The 21851-nt window shown below is 45.0% G+C and overlaps 1 protein-coding gene and 1 long non-coding RNA gene across 3 annotated transcripts; one reads left to right on the forward strand and one right to left on the reverse strand.

Annotated features, from left to right (window-relative positions):
* Positions 1-1920: 1920 nt before the first annotated feature.
* On the reverse strand, positions 1921-21850 carry LOC118370994 (COP9 signalosome complex subunit 1-like). Its single transcript, XM_035756283.2, has 14 exons — positions 21684-21850; positions 19172-19264; positions 18804-18985; positions 18535-18702; positions 17919-18054; positions 17496-17573; positions 17298-17358; positions 12894-12979; positions 12465-12559; positions 12255-12360; positions 11949-12029; positions 10653-10790; positions 9778-9912; positions 1921-3054 (listed from the first exon to the last, which is right to left on the reverse strand). The coding sequence occupies exons 1-14, from the start codon at positions 21714-21716 to the stop codon at positions 2980-2982; spliced, it is 1467 nt and encodes a 488-aa protein (XP_035612176.2). The 5' UTR covers positions 21717-21850; the 3' UTR covers positions 1921-2979.
* On the forward strand, positions 12988-14143 carry LOC127909842 (uncharacterized). 2 transcript variants are annotated; one of them, XR_008072566.1, is made up of 3 exons: positions 12988-13237; positions 13270-13557; positions 13622-14143. It is a non-coding gene; the product is annotated as an uncharacterized LOC127909842 (long non-coding RNA). The 2 variants fall into 2 exon arrangements; XR_008072568.1 differs by having other exon boundaries at positions 12988-13173.
* Position 21851: the final 1 nt, after the last annotated feature.

A 21851-nucleotide genomic window follows, 5' to 3' on the forward strand; every position in this document is an offset into this window, starting at 1 on the left:
AACCGCCCTTGCTGTCTCTGCCTGGCCGGTTCCCCTCTTTCCACTGGGATTCTCTGCCTCTAACCCTTTTACAGGGGCTGAGTCACTGGCTTACTGGGGCTCTCTCATGCCGTCCCTGGAAGGGGTGCGTCACCTGAGTGGGTTGATTCACTGATGTGGTCATCCTGTCTGGGTTGGCGCCCCCCCTTGGGTTGTGCCATGGCGGAGATCTTTGTGGGCTATACTCAGCCTTGTCTCAGGATGGTAAGTTGGTGGTTGAAGATGTCCCTCTAGTGGTGTGGGGGCTGTGCTTTGGCAAAGTGGGTGGGGTTATATCCTTCCTGTTTGGCCCTGTCCGGGGGTGTCCTCGGATGGGGCCAGTGTCTCCTGACCCCTCCTGTCTCAGCCTCCAGTATTTATGCTGCAGTAGTTTGTGTCGGGGGGCTAGGGTCAGTTTGTTATATCTGGAGTACTTCTCCTGTCCTATTCGGTGTCCTGTGTGAATCTAAGTGTGCGTTCTCTAATTCTCTCCTTCTCTCTTTCTTTCTCTCTCGGAGGACCTGAGCCCTTGGACCATGCCCCAGGACTACCTGACATGATGACTCCTTGCTGTCCCCAGTCCACCTGGCCGTGCTGCTGTTCCAGTTTCAACTGACCTGAGCCCTAGGACCATGCCCGAGGACTACCTGACATGATGACTCCTTGCTGTCCCCAGTCCACCTGGCCGTGCTGCTGCTCCAGTTTCAACTGTTCTGCCTTATTATTATTCGACCATGCTGGTCATTTATGAACATTTTAACATCTTGGCCATGTTCTGTTATAATCTCCACCCAGCACAGCCAGAAGAGGACTGGCCACCCCACATATGCTCTCTCTAATTCTCTTTCTTTCTCTCTCTCGGAGGACCTGAGCCCTAGGACCATGCCCCAGGACTACCTGACATGATGACTCCTTGCTGTCCCCAGTCCACCTGGCCGTGCTGCTGCTCCAGTTTCAACTGTTCTGCCTTATTATTATACGACCATGCTGGTCATTTATGAACATTTGAACATCTTGGCCATGTTCTGTTATAATCTCCACCCGGCACAGCCAGAAGAGGACTGGCCACCCCACATAGCCTGGTTCCTCTCTAGGTTTCTTCCTAGGTTTTGGCCTTTCTAGGGAGTTTTTCCTAGCCACCGTGCTTCTACACCTGCATTGCTTGCTGTTTGGGGTTTTAGGCTGGGTTTCTGTACAGCACTTTGAGATATCAGCTGATGTACAAAGGGCTATATAAATACATTTGATTTGAAGTGTACCTATGATTTAAAAAATACAGACCTCTACATGCTTTGTAAGTAGGAAAACCTGCAAAATCGGCAGTGTATCAAATAGTTGTTCTCCCCACTGTAAGTTCAACCTTTTGGCAGGTATTTGGCGCCATACCTCGGCCCTCGATTTTGCTCCATTTTTGGCATGTTATAAAAAAGTATGAAACTATCTTGATTAAAAATATATATAGACATTGATTTTAGCTTTGGAAAATTGACTTAGTCTCATAGTGAGGAGCCTATAAAACGTGGTTATGTCATAAACATGTTTTTTGGAATTTGGAAATGTATTGGAATAAATGACTAAACCATAAAACTAGCTAGCCAGCTATGGGTAACTGTAGCTAGCTACCTGACAGGATTGCTAGCTAGCTACATTAACTTGTTGTTTTTTAAGCTCAACTTCAAAGATTTCCACCAAGGACGTTTCCTCTGTCATCGTCGCTCTCCTTTGCTTGGGTAAGGGACATTTGAGATACATTCAAAACATCATTCAAGGGCTGAGGGTTTAGTGCCGATGGCTGTCTACTTTGAGTTTGAAACGCTGCCTTAAAATAGCCGTCCCGGCCTGAAAAATCTACTTTTTCATATGCATTTTTCTAAAACGAATTAACAAAGAGGCTACTCGAAATTAACTTTGATCACTTTTATTAGAATTTTTACATTGCAGAAAGTCTAAATTAGTTTTCAAACCAAGAGGTACCAGATCCAGCCAAATATGTCCCAGAACAAAACAGTGCGGGATCCGGCTCAAATTAAGCACCGGCAACTGATAGATGCACACTCACTACATGTTCATGCTTTATAAATGTATGCAAATTGTAAAGTCTTTTGACTGTAATGTCTTTTTCTTTACATGTCGGACCCCAGTAAGACGTCACTATGGGGATCCGAATGAAACTAATCAAATCATAACATTGAAAGTCATTGCAATCTTCCTCAAAAATAATGTTTTATTAGTATCAGCATTCTGTGATTTAGTGGTCATAAATAAACAATGTTAAGGAGGGGTCTGTGTGTGTGTGTGTGTGTGTGTGTGAGAAATTGGCTTATTGTGCAACTTGTAAAAAACATATTGAGAGAAGACGACAAAATGTCCTGACCAAGCTTCTGATTATCATACATATTTATTTTAAAATCAGATCTTGTGGACAGTGGTTCTTAGGTATGTGTGTGTTCTGTTTAATCTTCAGTGGGTGAATTCAAAGCCTGTCATCATCAGAAAGAAAAATGAAAGCGAGGGAAGAAAGGTGCATCTCATACAAAGGACAAAAAGAGGACACTAAGAAGAGAGCGCCACACACACAGACACACGCAGCCATCCCGCTATAACATTAACACACAGATTGCTCATCAAGTCTTCAGTCTACACAGACAATCACTTCTCACATGAACAAAGTCCTAGGCTGCATCCAAAATGGCACCCTTATTCACTATATAGTGCACTACGGTTGACCAGAGCTCTATGGGCCAAACATGGTGCACTATATATTGAATAAAGGTGCCATTTGAGTTGCAAGCTATGAAAGTTGACGTTTCAGTTTGTATATTTCTTTCAGCAGGCAGATGCAGCACTGAGTCGGAGGAGGAGCCTCAGAGATGGAGGGATGGGGTGGAGGGGTGCTTGGTCCCCCTGGCGGAACCCACTGACATGGTAACTTCCTGTAAGACAGAGGTCTCAGGGGAATGTTCACATGTTGGTGCTCATTCGTGATTGGCTGTTGGCAGAGTTAAGTTCGCCTTGGCTTCCCTCTCTGGGAGGAGACTGGAGGGAGATCGAGAGGGAGAGAAGGAGGGAAAAACAAGGTTGAGTGGTGGACGTTCTGGTGGACGTTCTCTATAAGCAAAGTAGGGAAAAGATATCTTAATTCTCATCCTGCATGCTGATGTGTAACAGTTTTCAGACATAAGAACACACAGTTAACTGCCAAAATAATAGAAACGCTTGAGGAAATGAGGGATACAAAGTATATTGAAAGCAGGTGCTTCCACACAGGTGTTGTTCCTGAGTTAAGTAATAAACATCTCATCATGCTAAGGGTCATGTATAAAAAAGCTGGGCAGGCCATTATTTTGGCTACCATGGTTATTAGGCTTGGGTATTTGGAAATAGCCACGGGATGGTTTTTCAATACCGTCAAAACCGCTGAAACTATTTCTTTGATGTTTCCCCCCCAAAAATAATTATATTAATAGCTACTTTTTAAGTAAATACCTGCAGTCAACTTGGGCAATACGTTAGGAGATAAAGCAAATCCTGTTCTTCATTTCACCTGTCACATTATGAAGCTTTCCATAGTTCCCCAGAACAGTTGAGCCAGTCATGTGTTTGTAAACAGCACAACGGGAGAACGCAGGAGTAGATGAGTCCAGCTGTGTATTGACAGGGGTCGCGTTTTATATTGAAAGTCAGTGGGGTTTTTTTCATAATAGAGTTATGAGGGGCGTTTTCCTTCGCAGAAAATACATTAGTGCAACACATTCGGCAGAAAATATACTGAACAAAAATAAACGCAACATGCAACAATTTCTAAGATTTTACTGAGTTAAAGTTCATAAGGAAATCAGTCAATTGAAATATAAGTAATTAGGCCCTAATCTATTGATTTCACATGACTGGGCAGGGGTGCAGCCATGGGTCGGCCTGGGAAGGCATAGACCCACCCACTTGGCAGCCAGGCCCACCCACTGGGGAGCCAGGCCCAGTTAATCAGAATTAGTCTTTCCCCACAAAAAAGGGCTTTATTGCAGACAGATATACTCCTCAGCAAAATTTGAGACATCTGTTTGTGTGATATTGTGTGACAAAAATGCACATTATAGATTGGCCTTTTATTGCTCCCAGCACAAGGTGCACCTGTGTAATGATCATGCTGTTTAATCAGCTACTTGATATGCCACAAATGTCAGGTGGTTGGATTATCTTGGCAAAGAGAAATGCTCACAAACAGGGATGCAAACACATTTCTGCACAAAAGTATAGAAAAATAATGTTTATGTACATCTAGAACATTTCTGGGATCTTTTATTTCAGGTCATAAAACATGGGACCAACACTTTACATGTGGCGCTTTTATTTTTGTTCAGTGTAGCTTCCCAGATATATATTTTTAAAAAGTTAACCAGCGCTTGCTATTTTCCACTGTTGCTATGCCCAAGGCTATAAATCCCTACCGCCAGCGGGTGAGTGCAGTTTGTCGTTCAAGACGTGATTTGCATCTCTGGGTAGCCCCCATTCAGTGGACTGCTATGTCCTCGGCAGGCTGCTTTTGCATCTCTGGGTAGCCCCCATTCAGTGGACTGCTATGTCCTCGGCAGGCTGCTTTTGCATCTCTGGGTAGCCCCCATTCAGTGGACTGCTATGTCCTCGGCAGGCTGCTTTTGCATCTCTGGGTAGCCCCCATTCAGTGGACTGCTATGTCCTCGGCAGGCTGCTTTTGCATCTCTGGGTAGCCCCCATTCAGTGGACTGCTATGTCCTCGGCAGGCTGCTTTTGCATCTCTGGGTAGCCCCCATTCAGTGGACTGCTATGTCCTCGGCAGGCTGCTTTTGCATCTCTGGGTAGCCCCCATTCAGTGGACTGCTATGTCCTCGGCAGGCTGCTTTTGCATCTCTGGGTAGCCCCCATTCAGTGGACTGCTATGTCCTCGGCAGGCTGCTTTTGCATCTCTGGGTAGCCCCCATTCAGTGGACTGCTATGTCCTCGGCAGGCTGCTTTTGCATCTCTGGGTAGCCCCCATTCAGTGGACTGCTATGTCCTCGGCAGGCTGCTTTTGCATCTCTGGGTAGCCCCCATTCAGTGGACTGCTATGTCCTCGGCAGGCTGCTTTTGCATCTCTGGGTAGCCCCCATTCAGTGGACTGCTATGTCCTCGGCAGGCTGCTTTTGCATCTCTGGGTAGCCCCCATTCAGTGGACTGCTATGTCCTCGGCAGGCTGCTTTTGCATCTCTGGGTAGCCCCCATTCAGTGGACTGCTATGTCCTCGGCAGGCTGCTTTTGCATCTCTGGGTAGCCCCCATTCAGTGGACTGCTATGTCCTCGGCAGGCTGCTTTTGCATCTCTGGGTAGCCCCCATTCAGTGGACTGCTATGTCCTCGGCAGGCTGCTTTTGCATCTCTGGGTAGCCCCCATTCAGTGGACTGCTATGTCCTCGGCAGGCTGCTTTTGCATCTCTGGGTAGCCCCCATTCAGTGGACTGCTATGTCCTCGGCAGGCTGCTTTTGCATCTCTGGGTAGCCCCCATTCAGTGGACTGCTATGTCCTCGGCAGGCTGCTTTTGCATCTCTGGGTAGCCCCCATTCAGTGGACTGCTATGTCCTCGGCAGGCTGCTTTTGCATCTCTGGGTAGCCCCCATTCAGTGGACTGCTATGTCCTCGGCAGGCTGCTTTTGCATCTCTGGGTAGCCCCCATTCAGTGGACTGCTATGTCCTCGGCAGGCTGCTTTTGCATCTCTGGGTAGCCCCCATTCAGTGGACTGCTATGTCCTCGGCAGGCTGCTTTTGCATCTCTGGGTAGCCCCCATTCAGTGGACTGCTATGTCCTCGGCAGGCTGCTTTTGCATCTCTGGGTAGCCCCCATTCAGTGGACTGCTATGTCCTCGGCAGGCTGCTTTTGCATCTCTGGGTAGCCCCCATTCAGTGGACTGCTATGTCCTCGGCAGGCTGCTTTTGCATCTCTGGGTAGCCCCCATTCAGTGGACTGCTATGTCCTCGGCAGGCTGCTTTTGCATCTCTGGGTAGCCCCCATTCAGTGGACTGCTATGTCCTCGGCAGGCTGCTTTTGCATCTCTGGGTAGCCCCCATTCAGTGGACTGCTATGTCCTCGGCAGGCTGCTTTTGCATCTCTGGGTAGCCCCCATTCAGTGGACTGCTTTTGCATGCCCCCATTCAGTGGACTGCTATGTCCTCGGCAGGCTGCTTTTGCATCTCTGGGTAGCCCCCATTCAGTGGACTGCTATGTCCTCGGCAGGCTGCTTTTGCATCTCTGGGTAGCCCCCATTCAGTGGACTGCTATGTCCTCGGCAGGCTGCTTTTGCATCTCTGGGTAGCCCCCATTCAGTGGACTGCTATGTCCTCGGCAGGCTGCTTTTGCATCTCTGGGTAGCCCCCATTCAGTGGACTGCTATGTCCTCGGCAGGCTGCTTTTGCATCTCTGGGTAGCCCCCATTCAGTGGACTGCTATGTCCTCGGCAGGCTGCTTTTGCATCTCTGGGTAGCCCCCATTCAGTGGACTGCTATGTCCTCGGCAGGCTGCTTTTGCATCTCTGGGTAGCCCCCATTCAGTGGACTGCTATGTCCTCGGCAGGCTGCTTTTGCATCTCTGGGTAGCCCCCATTCAGTGGACTGCTATGTCCTCGGCAGGCTGCTTTTGCATCTCTGGGTAGCCCCCATTCAGTGGACTGCTATGTCCTCGGCAGGCTGCTTTTGCATCTCTGGGTAGCCCCATTCAGTGGACTGCTATGTCCTCGGCAGGCTGCTTTTGCATCTCTGGGTAGCCCCATTCAGTGGACTGCTATGTCCTCGGCAGGCTGCTTTTGCATCTCTGGGTAGCCCCCATTCAGTGGACTGCTATGTCCTCGGCAGGCTGCTTTTGCATCTCTGGGTAGCCCCCATTCAGTGGACTGCTATGTCCTCGGCAGGCTGCTTTTGCATCTCTGGGTAGCCCCCATTCAGTGGACTGCTATGTCCTCGGCAGGCTGCTTTTGCATCTCTGGGTAGCCCCCATTCAGTGGACTGCTATGTCCTCGGCAGGCTGCTTTTGCATCTCTGGGTAGCCCCCATTCAGTGGACTGCTTTTGCATCTCTGTAGCCCCCATTCAGTGGACTGCTATGCAGGCTGCTTTTGCATCTCTGGGTAGCCCCCATTCAGTGGACTGCTATGTCCTCGGCAGGCTGCTTTTGCATCTCTGGGTAGCCCCCATTCAGTGGACTGCTATGTCCTCGGCAGGCTGCTTTTGCATCTCTGGGTAGCCCCCATTCAGTGGACTGCTATGTCCTCGGCAGGCTGCTTTTGCATCTCTGGGTAGCCCCCATTCAGTGGACTGCTATGTCCTCGGCAGGCTGCTTTTGCATCTCTGGGTAGCCCCCATTCAGTGGACTGCTATGTCCTCGGCAGGCTGCTGGGTAGCCCCATTCAGTGGACTGCTATGTTTTGCATCTCTGGGTAGCCCCCATTCAGTGGACTGCTATGTCCTCGGCAGGCTGCTTTTGCATCTCTGGGTAGCCCCCATTCAGTGGACTGCTATGTCCTCGGCAGGCTGCTTTTGCATCTCTGGGTAGCCCCCATTCAGTGGACTGCTATGTCCTCGGCAGGCTGCTTTTGCATCTCTGGGTAGCCCCCATTCAGTGGACTGCTATGTCCTCGGCAGGCTGCTTTTGCATCTCTGGGTAGCCCCCATTCAGTGGACTGCTATGTCCTCGGCAGGCTGCTTTTGCATCTCTGGGTAGCCCCCATTCAGTGGACTGCTATGTCCTCGGCAGGCTGCTTTTGCATCTCTGGGTAGCCCCCATTCAGTGGACTGCTATGTCCTCGGCAGGCTGCTTTTGCATCTCTGGGTAGCCCCCATTCAGTGGACTGCTATGTCCTCGGCAGGCTGCTTTTGCATCTCTGGGTAGCCCCCATTCAGTGGACTGCTATGTCCTCGGCAGGCTGCTTTTGCATCTCTGGGTAGCCCCCATTCAGTGGACTGCTATGTCCTCGGCAGGCTGCTTTTGCATCTCTGGGTAGCCCCCATTCAGTGGACTGCTATGTCCTCGGCAGGCTGCTTTTGCATCTCTGGGTAGCCCCCATTCAGTGGACTGCTATGTCCTCGGCAGGCTGCTTTTGCATCTCTGGGTAGCCCCCATTCAGTGGACTGCTATGTCCTCGGCAGGCTGCTTTTGCATCTCTGGGTAGCCCCCATTCAGTGGACTGCTATGTCCTCGGCAGGCTGCTTTTGCATCTCTGGGTAGCCCCCATTCAGTGGACTGCTATGTCCTCGGCAGGCTGCTTTTGCATCTCTGGGTAGCCCCCATTCAGTGGACTGCTATGTCCTCGGCAGGCTGCTTTTGCATCTCTGGGTAGCCCCCATTCAGTGGACTGCTATGTCCTCGGCAGGCTGCTTTTGCATCTCTGGGTAGCCCCCATTCAGTGGACTGCTATGTCCTCGGCAGGCTGCTTTTGCATCTCTGGGTAGCCCCCATTCAGTGGACTGCTATGTCCTCGGCAGGCTGCTTTTGCATCTCTGGGTAGCCCCCATTCAGTGGACTGCTATGTCCTCGGCAGGCTGCTTTTGCATCTCTGGGTAGCCCCCATTCAGTGGACTGCTATGTCCTCGGCAGGCTGCTTTTGCATCTCTGGGTAGCCCCCATTCAGTGGACTGCTATGTCCTCGGCAGGCTGCTTTTGCATCTCTGGGTAGCCCCCATTCAGTGGACTGCTATGTCCTCGGCAGGCTGCTTTTGCATCTCTGGCGTTTAGCCTCCACTCAGAGCTGTTTTTGTTGTTTCTATAAACACCTTACATTTGTTGTGATTTTAATTTGATTAAACGTATTTGCCAATTTAAAAACAATACAGCCAAGTGGACTTATGCATTTACATAATTGAGGATGACGCAAAGTGATACACCTAATAATTTACAATTTAAGTAGATAAATATTGATTATGGCCCAAAAATAGCCTACATTTTTGCCATTGATTTAATATAGTATATATCTGAGGCAATCCAAATCAAACTGTATTTGTCACAATGCGCCGAATACAACAAGTGTAGATTTTACAGTGAAATGCTTACCTCCAAGCCCTTAACCAACAGCGCAGTTCAAGAGGAGTTACGATAACATTTACCAAGTAGACTAAAATAAAAAGTAATAATTAAAAGTAACACAAGAATAATAATAACGAAGCTATATACAGGCAGCACCGGTAAATGGTTCCTATGCAGTGAAAATGGCACTAAACCCTTGTTCATCCTGTACATCAGGTGGCAGCTGATAGAATGTCCGTTTGTGAATTCTCAGAGTGGAGAAGTGCAACAGAAACACAAAATTAGTTTGATGCCGAGCAAAAATTACAATAAGGATTTCAGATTAGTTTACAAAACGCTCGTTAGCATATTTAGCTAGCAACCTCGATGGAAGGTGACTGACTATAACTTGTGCACATTTTTGGAGCGACTGGGGGACGGACAGACAGACAGAGACTCCTCTGAATCTAAGGTATTTTATTTCAAAACCCCTGATGTGTGGAAATGAGCTGTGGTGGGTGGCTGAGAGGAGAGGGGAAGGACAGCCTGGAGAGAAGACGGGGTGGACCAGAGGGCAACGAGAGAGAAAATTAAAGGAAGACAAGCAGAGACGGGAAAGGGGAAAGAGACAGAAAGAAGAGAGATAGTACACTGAAAGGGAGGCTGTTTGAGTCTGTTGTGAGGGATGTCCATATCCCAGAGGGAGAAGAGCAAAGAGAAGGCTGCCATAAAACCCCTGGGAGATCCCGTGCTCAGCGGTACCTTGACGTGTATCTGGTTGCGCAGCACGGCAGCTCGTAGGATCATGGCTTTGGCTCGCCTCTGGAACTCTTTGCCCATGTGGATCGACTTCTCAAACGTGTGGCTCCGCTGATCGACATCCCGCGCATACAGGATCTAAGATGAGGAAAGAGAGCACTTCATTGTCTGTCTGTAGAGAAACGTGCTTCGCATCTCAAAGAGAGAACGGTGGAAGAGACATGCTGGGGATAAGAGTGATGTGACAAACCATTTGGATCACTGTCAAATCAATATACCATGTTGCATTACAAGTCTTGCATTACAAGACAATGAAAGAGTGATCTGAGTTCATTTTGTGTGCATGTGTGTGTGAGAGAGATGGGGGTGGATATGTGTCTTGACTCTTGAGTGTGGGTTACCTTGCTGTGAGAGTCTATACGTGTGTGTGTGTGTGTGTGTGTGTGTGTTACCTTGCTGTGAGAGTCTATACGTATGTGTGTTACCTTGCTATGAGAGTATATACTTGTGTGTGTGTGTGTGCGTGTGTGTGTGTGTGTCCTTGCTGTGAGAGTCTATACGTGTGTGTTACCTTGCTGTGAGAGTCTATACATGTGTGTGTGTTACCTTGCTGTGTGTGTTACCTTGCTGTGAGAGTCTATACGTGTGTGTGTGTGTGTTACCTTGCTGTGAGAGTCTATACGTGTGTGTGTGTGTGTTACCTTGCTGTGAGAGTCTATACATGTGTGTGTTACCTTGCTGTGTGTGTTACCTTGCTGTGAGAGTCTATACGTGTGTGTGTGTGTGTTACCTTGCTGTGAGAGTCTATACGTGTGTGTGTGTGTTACCTTGCTGTGAGAGTCTATACGTGTGTGTGTGTGTGTGTGTGTGTGTGTTACCTTGCTGTGAGAGTCTATACGTGCGTTGATCAGTCCCTCCAGTATGAGCTGGGTCAGTTCATCCTCCAGAGATAACACTGTGGTGTTGAAGGACTGGGACATCTTAGTCATGTCTGCAGACACGTACGGGCTGAAGTACTGACACACACACACACACATCCGCATGAAAAGTACAGAGATACTGTCGGCACACACACACACATGCCCCTCACCCACACCACTATACCCACTACACCTAAACAAAACAACAGTATAGATTAGAGCAGACCTTCCTGCAAACACACCCAATAATACTGGCCACGGGAGCAGGAACTGCTGAATGTTTCATGTTCATTTTTTGACTACATATTTATAACATTACACCAGCGTAACTCACACAATCATCCCACTGTGGTAAAACAGAAAAGGCACACCAAGATGTTAAGTAGAACTAATTTAGTGCAAAGATTAAATAACCTTAGCAGAACCACCATTTTGGTGCCATCCACTACCTGCTGGTCCAGTTAACCCTGGTTGTCCATCCACTACCTGCTGGTCCAGTTAACCCTGGTTGTCCATCCACTACCTGCTGGTCCAGTTAACCCTGGTTGTCCATCCACTACCTGCTGGTCCAGTTAACCCTGGTTGTCCATCCACTACCTGCTGGTCCAGTTAACCCTGGTTGTCCATCCACTACCTGCTGGTCCAGTTAACCCTGGTTGTCCATCCACTACCTGCTGGTCCAGTTAACCCTGGTTGTCCATCCACTACCTGCTGGTCCAGTTAACCCTGGTTGTCCATCCACTACCTGCTGGTCCAGTTAACCCTGGTTGTCCATCCACTACCTGCTGGTCCAGTTAACCCTGGTTGTCCATCCACTACCTGCTGGTCCAGTTAACCCTGGTTGTCCATCCACTACCTGCTGGTCCAGTTAACCCTGGTTGTCCAAAGTGGCAGCCAATTGACACCCTAGAGCTCTGGTCAAAAGTAGTGCACCATATAGGGAATAGGGTGCCGTTTGGGACTTATCCCCTGTAGATGTTTGCCGCTAGGGGTCAGAGTTATTCACAATCCTCAGCTAAATGTAGTTTTGATCGCTGCCTGAGCTATAAGTATGACAGAGAGAGAGGTTTTGTATCTGATTCTTTCCCTCCAGGCGCATGATTGCCTATTATTTAAGTCGATGGGGGAACCCTTGATTGACAAATTGATTATTAGAACTCAAACGTAGTTGTGGGTGTTCAAGGAAGACAACAGAATACCCAATGGTGATGTTCAGTATTATTAGAATTTTTTTTTCTGTCCCATCTGTCTCACCTGTATGAGAGCTCTGTTCCTGATCAGTGTGTAGAGCGTCTGTACGTGGGGGGCCAGGTACATGTCTAACAGCAGGTTATCCTGAGAGAAAAGAGGGTGGCAGTCTGAATTTAGGACAGCTTTCAAACACGTGTTATCAACATCATCATCAACATAATGAAAACGCATCATTGTTTTCAACATATCAAATCATGTTACTTGTTTCATTCCCGTTTCCAACTTCTACTCTACCTGTTTTGTGGTATTCACACCAATGCATCATTAGTATTGATTACTGATCTTACATCTTTAAAACATCAATCTCACCTTGATCTCGTCCAGCATTTTGAGACAGGAAGCGTACTTTGACTCGTAGAACTTAAAGATGATGTCACGGACCTGAGGTTCCAACTCTAGGAATAATTTAAAGGAGCTGGGACAACAAAGACATGAATCAATGACGGTGGACTGTTGGACATCTCAATTACGATACAGGAACACACACAGTTTATACAGCAGAAACACAGGCGTACACACCTGCTTGAGATGACGTTTTTCTGCAGCTCCTGTCTGTCAAAGGTGGCGAGGGCACACATCCCTCCGTACACAGCTACATTACTGGGGGACAGGAGCTGGAGACGCACGCACGCACGCAATCAATAGCGCCATAAAGTACAGGACATTGGTACATCAACAGAAACAATAATTAGCATTTGTCTAGAAGCAATTGTTGATAAACACTAACACATTATGGAGAACTCTCCATTCATCAACAGCAACATTTTGTTTTTTAAAATATGTTCTTACTTTCTCTGGCCACAGGGGACTGCGAAAGTACCGAGTTCACTTTTAAAAAGGCAACTCAGGGAAGTCACAGAATTCACCTTTAAGATACTACACAGACAGAAAGACAGGCAGACAGGCAAGCCGACAGGCCTCAGCGAAGTCACAGGCAGGCAGACTAACCTCAGCGAAGTCACAGTGGTCGAAGGAGGCCAGCAGGAAGCACTTGGCTGCTTGTTTGTACTTTCTGGAGGCCAGCTCTGCTAGGCCTGGGAGACAGAACCACAGACAGACGGGGAGGAGGAACAACAACGAGAGGTCAAATTAAACTGGGGAGAAAACCCAGTAAAAGCACAATGGATTAGTCGGTTTAAAACTAATCCATTTTCATTTAAACAAAGTATTAGCATGAGCGTCTGCACCCTTTAAAGGTTGGCATCTGTTGTTAGCGTGTTTGTCGAAGGTTGGCATCTGTTGTTAGCTTGTTTGTCGAAGGTTGGCATCTGTTGTTAGCGTGTTTGTCGAAGGTTGGCATCTGTTGTTAGCTTGTTTGTCGAAGGTTGGCATCTGTTGTTAGCGTGTTTGTCGAAGGTTGGCATCTGTTGTTAGCGTGTTTGTCGAAGGTTGGCATCTGTTGTTAGCGTGTTTGTCGAAGGTTGGCATCTGTTGTTAGCGTGTTTGTCGAAGGTTGGCATCTGTTGTTAGCGTGTTTGTCGAAGGTTGGCATCTGTTGTTAGCGTGTTTGTCGAAGGTTGGCATCTGTTGTTAGCGTGTTTGTCGAAGGTTGGCATCTGTTGTTAGCGTGTTTGTCGAAGGTTGGCATCTGTTGTTAGCGTGTTTGTCGAAGGTTGGCATCTGTTGTTAGCGTGTTTGTCGAAGATTGGCATCTGTTGTTAGCGTTTTTGTCGAAGGTTGGCATCTGTTGTTAGCGTGTTTGTCGAAGGTTGGCATCTGTTGTTAGCGTGTTTGTCGAAGGTTGGCATCTGTTGTTAGCGTGTTTGTCGAAGGTTGGCATCTGTTGTTAGCGTGTTTGTCGAAGGTTGGCATCTGTTGTTAGCGTGTTTGTCGAAGGTTGGCATCTGTTAGTGTTTTTATACCTTCTAGAGAACGGGTGGAAACACTTACAGTTGAAGTTGGACGTTAACATACACCTTAGCCAAATACATTTAAAAACTCTGTTTTTTTAACAATTCCTGACATTTAATCCTATTAAAAATTCCCTGTCTTAGGTCAGTTAGGATCACTACCTTATTTTAAGAATGTGAAATGTAGGAATAATAATTATTTCAGCTTTTATGTCTCATCACATTCCCAGTGGGTCAGAAGTTTACATACACTCAGTTAGTATTTGGTAGCATTGCCTTTAAATAGTTTAACTTAGGTCAAACATTTCAGGTAGCCTTCCACAAGCTTCCCACAATAAGTTGGGTGAATTTTGGCCCATTCCTCCTGACAGAGCTGGTGTAACTGAGTCAGTTTGTAGGCCTCCTTGCTCACACATGCTTTTTCAGATCTGCTCACATATTTTCTATAGGATTGAGGTCAGGCCTTTGTGATGGCCACTCCAATACCTTGACTTTGTTTTCAACCTCTTGAGTGTAGGGGGCAGTATTTTGATGTTTAGATGAAAAACGTCCCCAAATGAAACTGCCTATTTCTCAGGCCCAGAATCTAGAATATGCATATAATTGTCAGATTATGATAGAAAACACTCTAAAGCTTCCAAAACTGTCAAAATATTGTCTGTGAGTATAACAGAACTGATATTGCAGGCGAAAACCTGAGGAAAATCCAACCAGGATGAAACCGCTCTGTTCCATTGCATGCTTTCCCTCCAATTAAAGGGATATCAACCAGATTCCTTTTCCTATGGCTTCCACATGGTGTGAACAGTCTTTAGACATAGTTTCAGGCTTTTATTCTGAAAAAATGAGCGAGAAAGATCACATCGCATCATTGGATGGCATGCTGTGGCCTGTAAGACATTAGTTTCAGGCCACTTTATTAGGGTAAAACTAGGACCTAAAATGAAGGCATATTAAATAAGTATTCTATTGTGTTAAAGGCCCAGTTTTTCATGTGTTTTGTATAAAATTGTGCAACAGCTGATGAAACTAACACTTTAAAAAGTGTGAAAAGAAGCCTGTTTGCATGGGCGGGAGTTTCGGCTTGCCTGGTGACACCACCAGGCGGTAAATTGATTAATAAATAGAATTTGTAATGTGTTATTATTCAAATGACAATAAAGGTACTCAATTCATCATTATGTTCTTCATTCTCTCTGGTAAATTTTACATAGACAAAAACAAACATTTGAAATCTGTCCCGAAATGCAATATATTTTTACTTGAAATCAAATATTTATTAAAATCTCTAGAATTAGTCAATAACAGCAAAACATCTACGTATTCTTACAACTCTATCATAGGTGTATACCACTGTAATCCCTGACTTGATTATATTTATTTGAGGTACTTTAACTTTTGAAACGCGTAGTGATTTTTATTTATTTGCTTTATTTTAATGTTATTGTATGTTTAAGAAAAATATATACTTGTAGTGATGTCCTATTTTTATTTGCTATTATTGTAATTTGAAATGTAATAACAAATAAATACAAATAAACAAAGAGTTCAAAAAAATAAATATATAAAGAGCTCTCTCCCAATAACACCTAGTATAAGTTCTGTTCCCTATCTCAGACCACTCCCAGACTGTCCTAGCAAAATTCTTGCCTGAGAAATATTTTTTGTTTGTTGCTACAAGTGATTTTTGTCCATTTTAAATGGAAAACTATTACAGTAAGGCATTTAATTGTTATCTAGAAATGATTTGATATACAAATGGTTGCATTGGGCTTTTAAGGAATAGCATTTTAATGTTGACATAATAGCTTAGGATCGGACTTGGTCAGTGGTGGAAAAAGTACCCAATTGTCATACTTGAGTAAAAGCAAAGACACCTGAATAGAAAATTACTCAAGTAAATGTCACCCAGTAAAATACTAATTGAGTAAAAGTATAAAGTATTTGGCTTTAAGTATACTTAAGTATCAAAAGTAAATGTAATTGCTAAAATATACTTAAGTATTAAAGTAAAGTATGAATAATTTCAAATTCCTTATATTAAGAAAACCAGTAGGCACAATTTTTAGTTTTAAATTTACAGATAGCCAGGGGCACATTCCAACAGTGAGACATAGTTTACAAATGAAACATTTGTATTTAGTGAGTCCACCAGATCAGAGGCAGTAGGGATGGGCAGGGATGTTCTCTTGATAAGTATGTGAATTGGACACTTTTCTATCCTGCTAAGCATAAAAAATGTAATGAGTATTTTTGGGTGTCAGGGAAAATGTATGGAGTAAAAAGTACATTATTTTACTTAAGAATGTAATAAAGTAAGAGTAAAAGTTGTCAGAAATGTAGATAGTGAAGTACAGATACCCAAATATTTTTGCTATTTTTGCAACCGGAATTCTGGGCAGGTAAGCTGGCGGTAGTGTGAAAGGGCTGGGTTTTGATGAATAAACAAGTTGTAGGTGTGTCGAGGTTTGGCTCCTCAGTGGCCAATCAGAAAGTGCTCCATGGCTAAATATGTGGTTGCTTCAAGTTGTGCATTTACAGTCTTATGTATTGCGTTGTTATCAACTCCAACTCAAATGTTAGTCCGTTAAATAGCCTGCCCCATATTTGCAAAATATTTTGAACATGTTTGCAGTCCACATTGTTCTAATTGCATTCACACTGATATAAGGGCTAGGCCTGTTGTAAATTGTAGTCTGACATGGCAAACATAGTCAATAAGTCAGATTAAATTCACTAATATAATAATAATAATATATGCCATTTAGCAGACGCTTTTATCCAAAGCGACTTACAGTCATGTGTGCATACATTCTACGTATGGGTGGTCCCGGGAATCGAACCCACTACCCTGGCGTTACAAGCGCCATGCTCTACCAACTGAGCTACAGAACCACACTAGGCTATTGATAAGGCCTAAAAAAAGACAGTGTACAATTATAATCAAATTCTAATAAATATTTAACTTGTTTTAAGAAGGTAATGCCTGAAACTGTATTTTGACACCATAAAAACAGACTATGAAGGGTTTTATGCACAGCCAAACTTTTCACAGGAGCTGGATAAAGAGCCAATATACAGAGAGCGGGGGAATATCCACTCACCATTATACTGCTATAAATGTCATGTTTTATAAACATCATGGAACCATCTTGGCGATCACATTTGCACTTCTTCAGAAATAGCATTGCATTTGAGCCATGTATGTTCTCACCCATGGATGGTAAATCTTTCGAATAAGTTAATTAATCAAATTAAACAAAAACAAACCGTCTTTTAAATTAACAACAATATTTCTAAATAGGATCGTGTCAGAAGCATGATGTCATAAATCACATATCCTGTGCCATGAGCATAAGGCACTGTGTGCACACATAGGCCTAAGAGCTTTGGCAGGAGGAATGGATGTTTGTCCTATCCACTGAATATAGCTTATTCAATAGTATACACTAACCCTCCTTGCTCTGTACATCTCTTTGTAGCACAACAAAGAGTGAATTACCTGCAGCACATTTTAATTTGGTGAGGACTGACTGACTCTGGCAATCTCTCTCCCCTCGTTGCTGAAACAAAAAGAACAAAGATATTCCCTCAGTAAAGAAGAAGACATTCCTTCAGTAAAGAAGAACACTTCTGGGTTTGTCTTTTAGAAGACAGTAGAAGACTTAAGCTTTTTCTCTCAGAGGAACCAATAACTTACCTCTGCTATCTCTGGAGTGGATTCAGCTTTGCTCACATAACTAAGGACGTGGGACCAGTTCTGGAGGTAGACACTAACCTGATAGATGAAAACACACATTTCAGTAAGAAAGCCTACAGGACACAAATTTCAAGACTGCCCTCTAGTGTTTGTCAGTGGAGTTAATCAGATCACAGAGAAAGCAAGAGTTCAAGCGAGTGAGGGAGAGAGAATGAGAGGAATATAAAATCTTATTGGTCACATACAGTGGTTAGCAGATGTTATTGCAGCGAAATGTGTAGCGAAATGCTTGTAAAAGAAATTGCCTTGGGGCTAGAAGCTCGGCTGCCGTCTCTATTGGCACCCTTAAAAAAAATATCCCCTGCTCTCTGGACAAAAAATAATACATCAGAACATTGAACACTAACTATAATGGTGACATACCTTAATGACATTAAGACACATGTTTATGACATGCTTGGCGCTAGTGCAGTAGTCTCGGGCTCTGGAGTAGCACTTGAGGGCATTGCTGAGGTCACCGCAGTCCAAGTAGTGGTCCCCAAGATCATCATGACCCCGCCTGAAGTGAAAATAAATAGCATGGAGAGGGTTCGGGTCAATACCAGAGGGGTGGAAGGTAGCCTAGCCGTTAAGGGCGTTGGGTCAGTAACCAACTAGGTGGAAAATCTGTCGATGTGCACTTGAACGTAGCACTTAACCCTAATTGCTCCTGTAAATCACTCTGGATTAGAGCATATGCAAAATGACTGAAATGTCAAATATAGGCAGGAAAGGAAAATGTCTGTTTCTCCCCCTTTGGCCTGAACAAAACACTATGCAGAATGACTGATCTACAAATGAACTTTACAACTTTTCATTGCAAATTACCTTACATTAAAAACTAGTACTACTTGTCAACTACTCAGTGATTACTTCTAAGTGATCAATATTTAGAAATCAATCCAGCACCTTACTCAGGCCGATCCTCTTGGAGGTGAGGATTATTCAAATCGGGTTTATTATCTACTTGGTGCTAACAATCGTAGCTTCTCCAATCCACCTGATGCTCTCTTTGATGGAGTTGCCTTTGTAGTTCTTCAGGTCAGTGTCCAGTTTCTCCAGTTTGAGCAGGGCTTTTTTCCTGGTCGACTCGGCCCACGCTGTGTCTAGAGGAGGGGGATCGACTGCCCCGCCCTCCACAACGGCATCTGTAGCCACCTGGACCTCTCTGAACACACACACCTCAAATGAATCAAACACTCAACGAAAACAACTGAAGACACTTTCCAACAACAGGCTAAGCTAGGCCCGAGCTACATCTACACGTACCTGGTGGCCTCTGTGAGTTTGCGGTGGATCTCCTCGTACACGTCAACATTGAAGGTCCTGTGGATGAAGGACAGGGCCATCTTCAAGGCTTCTGCCCGGAGCTGGGGACAGTGCTCTGCTATGAACTGCAGCCTCTCAATGCGCATCAGACCACTGTAGCTGGACGCATACTGCTCCAGGTCCTAGAGAGAGAAAGACAGAGACACACACACACCTCAGTGAGTGAGATTTTTCACTTAATATTACACATACCGATTCTATAGACTAATTTGATCTCAGTAGAAACGTGTAATTTGTGTTGTATTGGAGTCCAGTTCACAGGAAACAAGTGGGCTTTTACAATATTAGTAGGGGGAATAGATTCATACCAGTGTGGGGTTTTCCACCACATAGTTGACATCTGGTGCATTGTGCTGGTCCTCTTGTGGGTCAGCATCTATCTGCATGGGCTCCACAACCCCCTGAAGAAGAGAGGACATACACTGAACAGTGTGGAACAATCAACGAGGTGAATACTGACTGCAATAGGGCTGACCCCGGCTAAACAAAATATTGGTTGACCTAGGGGGAGTCCGATAAGCAATTGATTTGATTGTGCCCATCTGGGCTCAGACTTGCTGCTCTGTTTTTTTTTTAAAGACAGCGAGTGACTGTGTGACTAGCACCTGTTGTCACTCTTTCCTCCCTGCTGCAGTCACCATCAGTGTTCATCGTGCTGTCCGTGTTGCTGAAGCCGCAACATAATTACAGCCATTTGACTGAAAAGTTCTGTTACTGAAATCCCATTTGTTTAGGAAAAACATTCCCTATTCCTTCAACTTTTGCTCTCATTACGTGACACATGTAAGCATCGCATGGATGTGACCAATAGGGCCTGACCTAAAGCCCATCAGAATCACATCAATAAATTGGTTATAACAAACTCGGAACAGCAAAATGGATGCAGAGGACGTGATAAACTTGAAACAGGGGTGTGTTTACTGGTTGCTAATGAGGTAAATGGAGAAGTCAGATGTGTGGAATAAATTTCACTAGTTGTGGAAAATACTGGAGATCAAAATTCAAGGTAAGGAGCAGGCACATATGTGTTCCAATGTGGTGCTCCAAACAGGTGCAGGTAGATTACAATATCATTTTTCTGACCCGTTTGGAACAATGTAAACAAAACCAATTATAAGCATACCAGAGAGTATGTTGTAACATTTTTTTTTGTAAAGCCTTTATTACAGCAAAGACTAAAAACAGTCGCATTCATTCATGAATGCAATTTCCAAAATGGAACAGTTTATTGTTTAAGCTAATTATTCAAGACCACTACTAAAGGACACCAATAAGAAGAAGAGACTTGTTTGGGGCAAGAAACACAAGCAATGGACATTAGACCGGTGGAAATCTGTACTTGTGTCTGATTAGTCCAAATTTGAGATTTTTGGTTCCAACCGCCATGTCTTTGTAAGACGCAGAGTAGGTGAACGGATGATCTCTGCATGTGTAATTCCCACCATGAAGCATGGAGGAGGAAGTGTGATGGTGCTTTGCTGGTGACATCGTCTGTGATTTATTTAAAATTCAAGGCATATTTAACCAGCATGGCTACCACAGCATTTTGCAGCAATACACCATCCCATCTGGTTTGCGCTTAGTGGGACTATCATTTGTTTTTCAACAAGACTGATTCAAAACACACCTCCAGACTGATCAAGGAGCGTGATGGATTGCTGTATCAGATGACCTGGCCTCCACAATCACCCAATTGAGATGGTTTGGGATGAGATTATTTATTTTTATTTATTTTACCTTTATTTAACCAGGCAAGTCAGTTAAGAACAAATTCTTATTTTCAATAACGGCCGAGGAACAGTGGGTTAACTGCCTGTTCAGGGGCATAACAACAGATTTGTACCTTGTCGGCTCGGGGGTTTGAACTTGCAACCTTCCGGTTACTAGTCCAACGCTCTAACAACTAGGCTACCCTGGACTGCAGAGTGAAGGAAGAGCGGCCAACAAGTGCTCTGCATATGTAGGAACTCCTTCAAGACTGTTGGAAAAGCATTCCAGGTGAAGCTGGTTGAGAGAATCCCAAGAGTGGGCAAAGCTGTCAAAGGCAAAGGGTGGCTACTTTGAAGGATGTCAAATATAAAATATATTTGGATTTGTTTAACTTTTTTGTTTACTTCATGATTCCATATGTGTTATTTCATAGTTTTGATGTCTTCACTATTATTCTACAATGTAGAAAATAGTACAAAGGTTTTGCTGCTGCTCGACCAAAAGTCAAGTTGACTAAGATACATCACGGTCGACCAACAGCCTATTGACCAAACAATCGACCAGTCAACTAAATGGGGTCAGCCCTTGTCTGCAACCAGGTTAACAAGGTAATCAATAGTCATACACTAACGTTACACTCCCACAGTGGCCAGATCGCGCATGTCCTACTGGATATTTACATTGGAGACACAATGTAAAATTTAAAAAAGGGCTTGCTAAACTACTAGCTGACTTAGCTAGCTAGTTAAATACCCCATGACTGTCAAAAGTGTCTGAACTGAAGCCATAAATTACCAGCGAACAGCTTCCTGAAATGCATAGGCACATTTCTCAAAAACGAGTAGATCATTCTAACACTTAGTTGGCATGGAATAACAATGAATGGAAATATAACGCTGTATATTTAGCTATATGAACTTGCGAAAGTTAGCCTAGCTTGCCAGTACGGCTAGCGGCCCTAACTAGCTACTCAATTGATCATTGCAAGGAGGCTCTCGTGCTTATCGAATTTTCCTTCGCTCCAAAGTAAACGCGGGCACAGCCTTCTCCACGTGCATCCCCGCCACACCGTTGCTGGGTAAAAACGCATTAAAATCGATTATTAATTACCTGAAAGTTGAATACTTGCACAGGCAAAGGCATCTTTTCCCGTTGCTGTCGTTCTGCATCAACAGCGGCTATCACATCCGGCGCATGGGTTCACAGCAGGGATCGTTACGTAACGACGTCTGCTCCGCTCCAGATGTGTCGGATGCAGACGAAAAAAAGATGAAACAT

This window comes from Oncorhynchus keta, chromosome 2, assembly GCF_023373465.1.
Source record: "Oncorhynchus keta strain PuntledgeMale-10-30-2019 chromosome 2, Oket_V2, whole genome shotgun sequence".
Lineage (NCBI taxonomy): Eukaryota > Metazoa > Chordata > Actinopteri > Salmoniformes > Salmonidae > Oncorhynchus > Oncorhynchus keta.

Bases quoted from the DNA above. Each gene is read 5' to 3' on its own strand.
- LOC118370994 (XM_035756283.2), bottom strand. From the start codon at position 21,716: ATGCCTTTGCCTGTGCAAGTATTCAACTTTCAG. The intron at 17,359-17,495 runs GTAAGTTATTGG...TTTTTGTTTCAG, and splicing joins CCACTCCAGAGATAGCAGAG to CAACGAGGGGAGAGAGATTG. The intron at 12,361-12,464 runs GTGTGTACGCCT...TTGTTGTCCCAG, and splicing joins AAAAACGTCATCTCAAGCAG to CTCCTTTAAATTATTCCTAG.